The sequence below is a fragment of the Hippocampus comes genome, unplaced genomic scaffold (genome assembly GCF_001891065.2).
Source record: "Hippocampus comes isolate QL1 unplaced genomic scaffold, H_comes_QL1_v1.1 scaffold242, whole genome shotgun sequence".
Taxonomy (NCBI): domain Eukaryota; kingdom Metazoa; phylum Chordata; class Actinopteri; order Syngnathiformes; family Syngnathidae; genus Hippocampus; species Hippocampus comes.
The window spans coordinates 671,495-685,580 of NW_017805385.1; the positions used below are offsets into that span (position 1 = coordinate 671,495).

The following is a 14,086-nucleotide window of genomic DNA, read 5'->3' on the forward strand; positions in this document are numbered from 1 at the left end:
GGGGGGCTGGGCCTATCCCAGCCATCTTCGGGCAGTAGGCGGGGGACACCCTGAACCGGTTGCCAGCCAATCACAGGGCACACACCGACCAACAACCATCCACGCTCACACTCACACTCACACTCACACTTTGGGACAATTTTAAGTGTTCCATTAACCTGCCATGCATGTTTTTGGAATGTGGGAGGAAACCGGAGTACCCAGAGAAAACCCACGCAGGCACAGGGAGAACATGCAAACTCCACACAGGAATGCCAGGGCCGGAATTGAACCCTGCACCAATGCACTGTGAGGTGGACCACTCGTCCACTGTGGAACCCAATGATATTTCCAACGCTTAAAAATATCTTCAAATTTTGCTGTCATCTTAAAAATAGCATAAAACAAAAAAAAATATGAGGGGGTAGTTTGTGGACTTTGGCTGTATTTCAGAAAATTACAAATAGTTCATTTTTGTGAAAAAGTGAATTCATAATTGCAGAGGTTCATACACTGTTTGAGGATCTCGCCTTATTTTGATTTGACCATATACATCTACATAAAAATAACATGACACCATTTTGGGGGGGGGTGAAGTCAAATTGTGTCAACAAGAAAGTGTGAGGTCATAGCGCTTCATCTCATAAGCACACAACAAACAAACACTCAGAGTGTAGACAGTGCAAAGAACGTGTGAAGGGGAGCAACAGCAGGCCGGGTGACATGTTAAATTACCCCCGTGATGTATAGCTTAATGAAGCCCTTGTGTTGATCACGCTCCGCATTAATCAACAGCCATGAACAGATTCCCTTATTTTCTCAATGCTGCCTTGATAAACTGCAATTTCATTTAACCTTGGACAGCAACTTTAATAGCTTCCACAGGACAACTGTCAATACTTGCCTGGGTATACAGTGATTAAATTGCACGGCGAGGAGTGTGTCACGGCTTCGCCTCACCGTGCTCATCCCGGATTGTGCGCCGTCCAATACAGCCCCACCCACCCCCACCCACTAACTCCCCATGACTTTAAATCTCAGTTTGTACTGTTACACTTGGAAAGATGGTACAGTTTCTTTTTTCTTAATGTATTGCTCAAAATCCCGAATTGTTTTTGGGTTGTTAATATTGTGTTTTATGGTTGATCATGTATCGTCGTGGAACCTGTTGATTACTTTTACAGTATTTAGAGGACAGCCTGCAGCTTCACTCGTCATGACCTCAAAAGTCTATTTTGCCCATTTCATAATAAACTGCTAGTGCTTATTAACTAGAATTTTTTTTGATTAAATCATGTTGCTTTTCTTGATTTACATCCACATTTTTTGCTCAAACAACAGCGGATCCTCAAATGGTTTGTTATTTACCTTTCTGACAACCTGTCTGCCATAAGCGGCGGAGACGGGCTATAAGTAGACGGTGACAGGCAGCGACATGAGCCCTGTCATAATGATTTTGTGCGACATCCTCCACCCTTGTCAATTTAGCATAAATTATCATCTATGAAAGGCCTGCTGGCTGATTAAAACCAATTGTCTGGGTGACGAAGGACAAGGCAACCTCTTTATTTTATGATAAACTAAGTTAATGGAAGCAGACAATCTCTCCTCAGGGAAATCGGACTGACTCTTAATTAAAGCATTGTTTTCTCTGCTGAGTAGAAGGAGATCCATACCCATCGAACATTTCACCTGGATAGCGCTTCAAGTCATATTCATTAGTTCCTCTTGTGTAGGTTTATAACAACATAGTCAAGGACCACAGAAAACCAAGGACCGCAACATTACCAATGCCTGCACAATTAAATAAGATCTGACACAAATGAAGATGCAAAAAAGTGATGAACCCCCCCCTAGGCCCACCTCCCATAAAATGATACACCGAGTCTCAAACATGGGTACTTATTGATCAGAAAATATGTTGAAATATTACTTAACAGAGAGATATCTGATTGCCGTTCTTTGCTGAAATCCACTCAGTGGCCACATTACCGTCGGTGAAAAATCACATTCGAATGATAACCAATACGAGTTCTGAATCAAAACCTTCGCAAAGGTAATCATAATCAAGTTTGTTCAAAGGGTGTACTTTAAAAATATGTCCATTGTTGTGATTGTATTGTATTTGACATCATTCTTCGAAATAAGATCATGGACTTTGTGTTCCAGACATCTCTTGTCATGATGCAGTGCAATTGAACCACTACACACTCCAACCACACTGTAATAATTATTGCTAAATGAATTCCTCTCTGCCCCTGTCGATCAAAACTGAGCGTTATTATTTTTAGTCGCCGTGTGTATCATGAAGTGGCCGTTTATCTATCAACATCATGTACTGTCATCACTTCGGCATACAGTATTTGCTTATCACCATAGAGCCGTGCAAAACACTTGGAGATCCCACCCCTGCCCCTTTTCAAATGTGTATATTTTGTTATCACAACCGCCGCTCAAAAGATTCCAAGGAGACGTGTGTTTGTGTCGAGCCGCATTGCATCATTCTGAGGCAGCGGAAATCAGTATGAAGAAACAGCTCTCCGTTTTCAGTGCACTCCTGCAACACTACCACAATAATGAACCTCTCAGACGGTGTCAGTCAAAATTCAGTATAAATGTTTAAGTACGTTTTCGCAGCTTGAACAGCAGATAACATCCACACGTAACGCCATCAAGTTGCCATATTTGTTTATGGATGACACTTGGTAATTCCCCCTTTTCTGTTTGTTTGGTTATCACGGCCACAGTTGAAAGGATTCCAAGGAGACGTGTGTTTGTGTGCAAGCTTCAGCTGGTCTCAGCAAACACAACCAGTTTGTCTTCCTCTTGTGCCTGCTCGGATGACATGACAGAAAAGCAAACATTTCTCTGTCTTGCGCCTCTCGTGGGCGACCCCCCCCCCCCCCCCCCCCCCCCCCCCCAGCCGACCCCCCGACCCATCCCGCCGCACTCGAGAGGTGACAGGCGTGCACCCGCGCTTCCATCCTTAACCCGCACAGCGTGAAAGAATGCCTGCAGCGGGACAATTAGTGAAACTTGAAGAGCCGATGCTAATCCTAAATACCTCACTTTGTACGGCCGCCTCGGCAGCCTGTCTCGTTCAGACGGCTGTTGACAAAGTGCGACGTTGGCCTCAGTCAAAGTCAATAAGAAGGGATGCAGCAGTCACGCCAGGCGGCACAGTTATCGCGGTTTATGATAAACAAACACTGCAATCTATCACAGGGAACGCAGCTCATAACATCCAACAGGCACACATAAATTAATCCACACATTTAATTTTGTTAATAGAGGAAGAATCATTTGTAACACTCAGGCAGCGCCGAGGCCTTACACGGGCTATTGGACAACATCTTGGCTGCCGCCTTTGAATGACAGCAACCGGGGACGGATCATTAGCGGCCAATCTCGACACAGTTGTGTGACAAGATCCCGTCACGCCTCAATTCTAAACATGTTCACTATTAACATACAATTATGAGAGACGGATTACGCCTGTCCATTCGACCAGGTACAGGTTTGCATACCAACCAAAAATATAACTCCTGATAAATAAGAAAGCAAATTACCATGAACCTAAAACGCTGCTTGGTATTGAAGCATTAAACAGTTTTTACTGTGTCGGTTTATGAGACCATATTCAATGTATGAAATGGTGTAGAAGCAGCGCAGAGGGTCTGCTATCTAATTCAATCTTTGTTTGTCGGGGCAGGTCATACTTCAGATGAGGAGAAAATTCATTCATCCGTGCAGGAGAAACCAGCGGCTCCCGTCTTGCCGCACAAAGCCGGGAACAGCTGGCTGATCGATACTGGACAAAAGGCCGAGGGGTCAGAGCAGTCAAAAGACTGTTAACTAGCCATTTTATTTGTCAGACATTTATATCATTGTTTATGGTAGACTGCACACTCTTTCACTTTGGGCCAGGCGGCACACCTGTGCTTGGAATACGGTCAAGGCCTCATGACACGGTCACCTCGTTTGGGGGGGGAGAATGGATGGAGAACAATTTAGATCCGGTAACTAATGGAAGCGATATACTTGTAAACTGCCTGTCTACTTAAAAAAAAAGAAAAAAAAAGAAATATGGAACTCTTTCAGTCGCTGATCACTTTTGAAACAATTTGTTATGCAAATACATCGATTTTAATATTTTGAATCATTTTTAGAAAGAGATTTATAAATGTGCCTATCATTGTGTGCTGCTTGTGATTCAGAGTATAAAAACAGAGACAATTACAGTGACTGGACCATTACAACTTGATTGATAGATGTTATTAAAATGTACAAACTTTTTTTTTTTTTTTTTTTACAATGACAGACCAGTCTGTGCAAGATGAAATTTCACCTTCATTTGCATTCACACATAGCGTTTGCTCATGCATGTGTGTTTGTTTGCATGTTGTTGTTCTCACCTCATGGACGCGGTGAGGAGCACAAGGCTTTGGCTCGCACAGGCTGGCAGAGGAGGAGACCCTCTCTGGGGCTCACCCAGGCGGAGAGGCCCTTCCTGCACATCCTTTGTCACACCATTTGGGGCCCTTGTGTCTGAGCATGCCTTTTTTCTGGACCTCCTTGGCAGCTCCGTGTGCACACGGACATCTGCTCTTCACACCAAACCTCCTGGTGGCGAAGCACAACAACAAACAACAGAACATATTTTATCGATGTGTTCATTCAGTCGTTTATGTTTGCCAGGGGTTCCAAACATTGATATTGCATTATAAATTGTTTAATCTGTTCTTGCACACCCTGCAAAAATTTTCTCAGGTGAACTTCCGATTATTTATTGATTTAAAACATTTGGGAAAGCCACGAGAAAATATATTGGAAATTTGTCCCATCACATTGTGAAGAGGGGGTAGTTTTGTGATATCGGCAGTGTGCGCTTTGCCATGACAGACTACATTTGTATGTGCAAATTATTATGTTTACTGACTCAATTCGGTCTCACTTTTGCACACTTCCCTGTGACGTCCCAATTTACACAAATTGGTTTATATCAGATTTTTGAGCCAAATTGTGTCTGCCTGCAAAGGATCAGTGGTGACAATGCCCCTTTCAACTTGTTTAGCTGAGGATTTTTCAACTGTTGGCTGCCCAGAGATATGAGACGTTGCTGCTATGAGCTAACTGGTTCAAGTCGAGTGGTTTAAATGGATAACTTTTAAATTGATTAATTGCCCACACAAACTCAGACGCCAATGAGCTCTCCCCTGGAGCAACAGAAATGAAGTAATGGCAATAAAACAACAGAATTTAACATAAACAACAGGCCTAACGCAATAACACAAAACGCCCTGTAGAAAGATAGGACTTTATCTGTAACATGTTTTAGTGTTTGAGAATACTGTATTACAAAAATATTATTATGTCAAGTGGACAAAAGCAACAACTACCAAGGTAGGCCAGGCTGAACAAATAAATTGAGTGGCCACATAACATTGTGGAATGCCTACTAAAATGCAAATCCTCACAATCATCACATCATCCAAAAAATCTTTAATTCAATGCAGGGATGGGTTACCACATTTAAATTATAGAAGTCGGTTGATAGACTTTGGTGCTGCTGTATTTGGCTTCGCGGTTAACTGTGTGTGATAAATAATTTCAATAAACTGAGCTAATTACACTTAATATCTTTTTTGTTGCTTTTTTACACTTAAAGGTAGATATCTTGAAGAGGCAGGAAATGAAATGCATTTTCCTCCAGTGGCTGCAGGCTGAAGACTAATTGGGGCATCTAAGAGCAGCCTTTCATGCGACCTTTATTGAGCCATTCACCCATTTTACAAAAACATCTCACAGCACACCACCAAACAAAACTCTCACAAATTTAGGATTACTGAAATGATAAATCTCATCTCAATTTACTCAGATTAAGGTTGTCAGTGTGAAAATTCGGCCTGTGTAATTAAACTGATATACTTGCAGGAAGCCATGACTTATTCTGTGGTATGAATGGCAACAGGTTTATTGTACCTTTTGCCATCAAATGGTGGTCGGTCACTAACCATCGCTAGCAGAGATAGACAATTAAACCCATATTTGTTATTATTAATGATTATTTTTGGACTAATCAAGTGAAATTGGATCTTTTCCCCGCAGCCGCCCTGATGATCTCTAAAAGCAGCAGGGTGCCACAGCACCCAAGCTAGGAATCATTGTTTTGGGGGGATGGCCACTGTTTCTCTATGCAGTCTTTCTGACTTCCACTGGCAAAAGTGGAAAAAATGTATTTGCGGTGACGTCATTACTTGGCTGGATCTGTTCTGGTTTATGGAGAATGAGACAAGACTATAGAACAGACGGAGAAGATTCAACACAACTTTGTACTCCATGGATGTGGGAGTCGGTTACATTCTGAAAATAGAAAATCAATTTGTTTCTGACCGAGTTGTATTCCTTTGGCAACAACTTAACCATAACTTGTACGCAAGGTGGAATGCACGCCAGTCCATCACTTACTGACACAAACACAGCACAAAAGTCATAATTATTGTCATTAGTTAGATGCAAAACAGTTTAACATAGGCCATGAAATATATAGTTATCAAATGAAAAACATTACGCATGGCTGGGTCATTTCACAACCTCTAAAACAGTTGGGATCTTCATAAACTGAGGAGCTGCATTGCTTGCTAGCATTGGTGTCCAGATTTGCACCAACATTTTACTCGTCGCCATGCAAGTCCACCCTATGATACGCTTAATTCTCAAAAAAACTGAATCACCATGATGCTTCTATTTAAAAAAATAAGCCGGTAACAAGCAGAAAAGTAGATTATTTAGCATTTGATAGTCTGGCGCCACATGTGATGACCCCAGGTTTGTTTTTCCTTTCGTCCACAAGCCACTTTGAAGGCAAAGCTTCTCATCAAAGTATAGTGTCTGCAACCACGGCCCCAGTTGTTCTGTGCGTAGAGCGATTGTGCCGCACGCAATATTGCGTCTACTTTGTTCGTGCTCAGCGGCCCAGAATAAGTCGCTCATTATGGCGGCCAAGGGGACAGGTTTGGAGTTTGATGTCATGACGGTAATATAGCCCCAAAGAAAGCCTTCAATGGGGACATCTGTTCAGGGCGGCTTACAGTTGCAGCCACTGCAGCAACCTGTGCACCATCTGAACACAAACACGACAGGCCACTGAAGATACGGATTCGACAATCTTATATTTTATTTCAACGCATGACTTGCCCTCCGGAGCTGAGCACAGAATGTCACGCTGATCTTTGACCTGAGCCTTGCTGCAATGATCACTTGCTAATTTGTCACCAAGGGCCCAGCATGCACCCCCACACTCCCTCTCGACACACCCCCATGCACCACAGCCTCTTGTGCTCAACTCACTCTTGCACATATGTATAATGGATTTTTTTTAAACAAACGGAATCACCCCCAATTATACATAATTATACACATATTTATTTCTTATTACGTACTACCTCTTTTTTTTTCCACGGGGAATCAATTTTGCATATTCTAATAGAGGGGGTTGGAGGACTGTCTCCCAACTTCGAGCTAAGGGAATTACAAGTGTATCATTTATGTGCACGGTGCGCAGTCACACTGCCCCATACAGCCTGCATCGGGTTGTGCCGTGCTTAAACGCAACGGAGCTGAGGAGAACGGTATGTATCTTGTATTTATTTATATTTGTCATTATTTTCACCGTTGCATTCCCACTTAGAATCGTTCTTCGTTTGCTTTGCTGCGTCTCAATCGCCGTCGGGTGCCTTTTTTAACACAGGAAACATCGAATAAAATATTACAATATTATTTCCTAATGCATTATTTGTATATTTTTAAGATTTTAAATCCTGCCGACCTGCAAATAAAATGCTTCGTTGCCGATTTTTGTTTTAAAATGTAGTCATTTATTTTGTTTTCAAGAAAGTTAGTTAAAAGAAAAACATAATCATAATGTAAATCATGCCAAGCACTAAATTAGAATAACGAATACCAGGTATTAGCAACACGTGTAAAACGTGATGCAACCTCATTTAAATCTGCTTTTAATCAACATTTGCACCTGTACGACATAATTTAAAAAATAACGTTGCCATTTTTTATACAGCTGCGAGCAAAGTAACGTGAATTAATCCTGGTGGGGAGAAAAAAAAAGCTTGCGTCCAGTGGTAGAAACACAAGAATTAATCAGGCAGTCCATCTATCACGCTGTGTAATAAAGGAAGCGACATGGCCAAGGCAGATGATGTGATGAATAATCCCTGGTCGTTTTAATTAACTTTTCCCTGTCCTGTAATGACCAAGCTGGTCAACAGAGCCGGTCAATAAGCATGTTAATATCAAACAAATAAAAGTGCGGATGATTAAAAACCTCCCGCGTTATTAAATTTGAAATTCAAATGAAATGTACGCTTCCAGTGCGCGCTGCATGCAAAATAGAACCGATCTGAACGCCGCACGCTCGCTTTTGCCACAAACTTCTTCTTACGTAACTACACTTTCAACCAAAGGAAAAAAAAAGAAGTCAGTGAGCAAAGGGATGACCCCCATTCAACAGAAACAACATATATATTCGATATCCATTTTGAGCCATAGAGAGCAATCATTTATTGCCATAAATAATCCAGACGCCAGCCTTGCACATATTTTGCGAGTAGAGTTATGTTTTTTATTTAATTTTGCAAAATGTGTGCCATTTACTCATCAAAAGCGCCGCCATAATGGGCGTCAATTATGGGAGTTATTTTAATATATAGGATCACGCAGGTGGAAAACAAAGCTGCCTTTATATGCTGCATGCTTGAGTTTGTTTATATTAAGTTTAAGGCATGGAAAATTGAAGTGTAAAACCTGCCACCTGTTTTTTTTTTAAATTTACTTCAGGAAGATGATTCAGTAGATGAGGCAAAAACGTGCAGTTACACTTTGCATATTGGCAAAAAAGAAGTGCGTTTTTTTGGACGAAAACTTTTATTGATACCCTGCTCATCCTCCCTTGTGGAGCAGTTTTCTTCTAATTTATGGAAAGAGATGTTCTGTAAAAAAAAAAAAAAAAAATCTCAATAAGTGGCCCCCTAATTCCTCCCTCCTTATTCACTCTCATTTAACTTTACCTTCCTTCCGCTGTCTTTTATTATGGAGGGGGCGGCCTGGGGGGTGGAGAGCCCTGTCTATTGATGACCTCACGGGGGCCGTGCGGCGGCCGCGCGGCACGCTGGAGCCGCTGATTGGACGCCCGTGTCACAGCGCCACTTCAAAGCCGCAGAGGAGCCGCGGGACCGTGGAAGAATGGGCGGAACGCGTCATTGTATTGCACACCTCTAAAAAAAAGGGGCAAAGAAAAGAAAAAGAAAGAAAAAACACCGCTCGGATTCATAAATATAAAAAGATCCTCAGAGGAGGGCTGTGTTTTTTTTGTGTGTGTGTGTGATGGCAACTTCACTTCTAGGGGTGAGTCTCCGAAAAGGACTTTCTTGCTGCTTCAATTAGTTCTTGTCATTGGCTGCTCCTCGCCTGCTCGGCTAGAGGGGGATTATACTTTAAAATCTGGGGGCAAAGTTAAAGCAAGGACAGTGCTGAGCTTCTATTTTCGGTAGATGGGATCAAAGTTGTGTCTGGTGCGCTTCTCTTGTCTGTAAAAGTTTGTCCAGGTATGCAGGTCGAAATTCAGAGCGTCTTTTTGTTGTGTGTTGAATTAAGTGTGCGCTGCGGGCTAACTTGCTGCTTCTGTGTCCCTCCAGGAGGAGCCGAGGTTGGGATCGACTCCTTTAGCCATGTTAGCTGCGACATGTAACAAAATAGGGAGTCCGAGCCCTTCGCCTTCCACCATTTCGGATAATTCCTCGTCTTTCGGGAAAGGCTTCCACCCGTGGAAGAGAGCCGCCGCCAGTAGCTGCAGCCTTGGCTCCGGCCTGTCCGGCTTCGGGGTGTCCCGCAACGGCTCGGGCATCTCGGACTCGTTCAGCTCCAACGGCTCTGCAGGCTCCAGCGCCTTCTCCCTCACATCTGGCGCCTCACCCGGCTCCCACTTTGGAAACGACTACTCCGTTTTCCAAGCCTCCGTGTCGAACGGCTCCCAGGAGTCGAGCCACCAGCCGGTGTTCATCTCCAAGGTGCACACGTCCGTGGACAGCCTGCAGGGCATCTACCCGAGGATGAGCGTGGCGCACCCGTACGAGTCGTGGTTCAAGTCGTCTCATCCCGGCATCCCCGCGGGAGAGGTGGGGACCACAGGGCCATCCGCTTGGTGGGACGTAGGGGCCGGCTGGATTGACGTTCAGAACCCTAACGGAGCAGCACTACAGACGTCGCTACATTCCGGTGGACTGCAGACGTCCTTGCACTCTCCCCTGGGCGGATATAATTCTGAATATTCCACTTTAAGTCACTCTGCCTTCAGTACAAACCCCTCTCCGCACCTGTTGACCACCGGCCAGCACCTGATGGACGGCTTCAAACCGGTACTCTCCTCTTACCCGGACACGACCCCATCTCCGTTAACCGGTGCCGGGGGTACCATGCTCTCCGGCGCTCCGCCCGCCTCCTTATCGGCGTCCCCGAGGTCATCTGCGCGGCGCTACTCGGGCAGAGCCACCTGCGACTGTCCCAATTGTCAGGAGGCAGAGAGACTGGGACCGGCTGGCGCCAGCCTCCGGAGGAAGGGCCTCCACAGTTGTCACATCCCCGGCTGCGGGAAGGTTTACGGGAAAACGTCCCACCTCAAGGCACACTTGCGCTGGCACACCGGCGAGCGGCCGTTCGTGTGCAACTGGCTCTTTTGCGGCAAGCGGTTCACGCGCTCCGACGAGCTCCAGCGACACTTACGCACGCACACCGGCGAGAAAAGGTTCGCCTGCCCTGTGTGCAACAAGAGGTTTATGCGAAGCGACCACCTGAGTAAGCACGTCAAGACTCACAGCGCCGGTGGGTCTGCCGGTTCGGGCTCCGGGGGCAAGAGGGGGAGCGATACCGAAAGCGAGCACAGCGCACCGGGGAGCCCCCCGTGCCACTCCCCGGACCTGTTGCACCCGGCCGAGGCGAGGCAGGGCGTGGTGGGCATGAACGGCCTCTAACTCCGTTTCGTTGGCGTTAAAAGTGTGTGAACCACGAGGAAGTGTCGGGAATGTTCTGGAGGGACATGACAGTATAGTGGACATTACTATGTGCGTAATGCTCATCACGATTGTCGTTCAGAATGGGAAAATAGACCTATACGTTTGTCAATAAGACCACACGGGTGTGTGCACAAAGTTCCATCGTCACGTCTTTAGAATTTTTTTTTTTTTTGGGTGACATGGAGATTAAACAGTACTTTCGTGGACGTTTCATTAAAAGGCCAACACATTTCTTGAATTATATGCTTTGATACACCACATGTAACATTGTAACTGTCAATAATAAAATAGGCCTATACATTTCCCAATGTCATTCCAGGGAATACACTTCGATGTATGCACAAAATATGTCATTGATTAAGAAAATTAGCCCATTCATTTCTCCACAAGGGCACGCAAATGCACGATATTTTTTAGGAAAAACGGACGATACATTTTTTTAGAACGGCAAGACAGTGGATGACATTTAGTGTATGCACAAAACCCCATCAAAATTCTCCTATACATTTTTATGAAAGGGCATTCAAATGTATATATAGCATATATGCATAATGGTCATAAAATAACATTTTCTTGTATGCGAACATGAACTGTATGTAAAAATTAATGAACGATGTCATTCATTTAGTAATTTTTTTTTTCTTTAGAGACACAAATGTTTAACGATATAATTTAGTGCACAGTATACGCTGAAGGACCAATGTCCTTTATTGAGAAATTAGACCTGCATTTTGGGAAATTAATTAATGTATTCACAACGATCGCTTATCATTGCATTAATGCAAAATAGGCCCCTACATTTTCCGGGGCCAATGTCTCAACAGTGGATATATGCACAATGATCCATTATATGTGTATCGTATTGAGAAATTAGGCCTACACACTAATAATTAAGTACGTGATAATTAATATAATTTAGTGTACAGGGCTCCATCTCGTTTGTTGGGGAAAATATAGGCCTATACATTATTGAGTCAAGACCTGACCGTGAACATACAGTGCAATGCTTCATCCTACGTATCATTTTTTTTTGGGGGGGGATAGACAATACACTACTTTTTTTCCATTGAAATACTGCTGTTCTAATAGAAATATCCCCGAGTAAAAGTGAAGGAAAATACGTTTGGTTCACACTTTATCGTGTATTTTTGGACGGGCTGCAAAAAAAAAAAGTCGTGCTGTCATACATTTTGTTCAAGGGCAAACTCTGGCACTTTATACTACTGAGAAGGAGAGATTAACAAATAGCTCGGTTGTGGAATCACTGAGGTAGAATTGTGGGGTGGTTTTCTTCAATCTGACAGTCACACACACACAACACACACACACGCACACACTTTGTGTCCAGCCCACATGTGCGTCAAGGGAAGTTTGGAGTTGACGAGCTCCCTTGGCTTATACGACTGCAAAATGTGCTGTAAATATTGAACCATGTAGGTTAGAATATACGCCCATGTCAAAGGTGAGTAATGTATTTGTCCAGGAGACGATTTTGTATAGATATTTCTAGTTGTATATGGACTCTAGTAAATATTTGAAAATATACGGAGATTTTTTTTTTTTGGTCATGATATGAAATGTATTGTGGGGAGTTCTATTTAACCACGACTTTTCTTGTATTTAGGGGTGATATCATTAGGCGCACTTTTGAATTTATTTGTAAGGTTTGGAAATGAGTTACTGTTTACCCACTCTTCTTGTTGTTGTTTTTCTTTTAATTTAAGTAAGCATGTTCCATGTAAAGTGATTTTAATTTTACAATGATATCCCTTTTTTCCTCCTTCTGAGAATGGCTTTTTATGTGAGCCACTCAATAAAGTCTCTATGGACTCAGAATCACTTTGTTGGGTCGATTAAATTTGGCAATGAAACTGATATTTTTCTATGAATGGAAATCATTTTATATGCTACTTTAAATCGTTTTTACTTTCCCGCCCTCACAAGCTGGTTCATATTATTCATGAACAGGGCCTTCTATTTTGTTCATTAATTCACTTTCAATAATTTATTTTAAAAAATTCGAATGAAGAAATAAAATGTACTGTATATCGCTATTTATTCTGAATTTGAAAAATATGTCAGAGCAACTCTGTGAATGAGTGTTCAATAATTTTATTCCAAGTTTGACGTAATTTACAAGATTTCGATTTTTGTTGTGAATGTTGCCTTCTGATTCTTGTGCCATCTAAGTATAGGCTACTGATATTGAACCAGATTTAAAATAAGTTAGAGATCAAAACTTTGTGTTAATTCCAAATCCATAATCTAATTAGTTTGAACATAAGTGACGACACCACTCTGAACCTAATAATAATAATGAATCAGATTTTATATGGCGTGTGGCGGCTGCAGGAGGGGGAGATCCAGCCTTCTTTTAACTAAATTGATATAAACGCTGCAACTAACTCTAATTATATTTCCCATGTAAATTTAATGTTACATTTTTAAAAGACATATTCGAAATCAAGAGCAAACTGTTCGTGAGCTCGAAGTTCGATCTTATTTTATGAAGTAACTTGAAAACAATTCGTATAGTAGATGCGTTATCATGTTTATATTATTGAGCTGCTCTGTGTTTTTTATTTAATGTCGACATTTTGTTGATTGGAGTTTGCAAACATCAGGACGAATTCAGCTTACTCTGCATTTGTGTTGCACTGGACAGAGAACTGAATGCAGGCATGCAAGCGAGGATATGAGTTAATGTAACAAAATCTTAAAATGGCAGTGGACGAAACCCCCCAAAATATCTACTTGCGAAACGTGGCATCTCTACGTTCCTACACAATGTAATATCGGAAAACATTTTTCATAGTTACCTCTATTTATTACAGCTCTTTAAGAGGAAGGAGGAAAATGTCTAGTTGAAATTTCAGCATGCAACTCTTTAGCGCCCTCTATCGGTTATAATGTTTTGGCAGACCACACGAGTTCTGATGAGTACGTTTAAATGCTGACCAAACTCAATGAAATTTTGTTTTTGAGTATAAGCCTGAATTATACAATGGTCTACATATTTTTTT

General features: G+C 42.6%; 1 protein-coding gene across 2 annotated transcripts; it reads left to right on the top strand.

The window, feature by feature from the left end:
- The first annotated feature begins 9,001 nt into the window (after positions 1–9,001).
- sp8b (sp8 transcription factor b) lies at positions 9,002–12,938 on the top strand. 2 transcript variants are annotated; one of them, XM_019872903.1, is made up of 2 exons: positions 9,002–9,399; positions 9,690–12,938. In XM_019872903.1, exons 1-2 carry the CDS (start codon positions 9,379–9,381, stop codon positions 11,019–11,021), a joined length of 1,353 nt encoding a protein of 450 aa, XP_019728462.1. In that variant the 5' UTR covers positions 9,002–9,378; the 3' UTR covers positions 11,022–12,938. The 2 variants fall into 2 exon arrangements, with proteins under 2 accessions (XP_019728462.1, XP_019728463.1); XM_019872904.1 differs by having other exon boundaries at positions 9,360–9,599.
- The last annotated feature ends 1,148 nt before the right edge of the window (positions 12,939–14,086 follow it).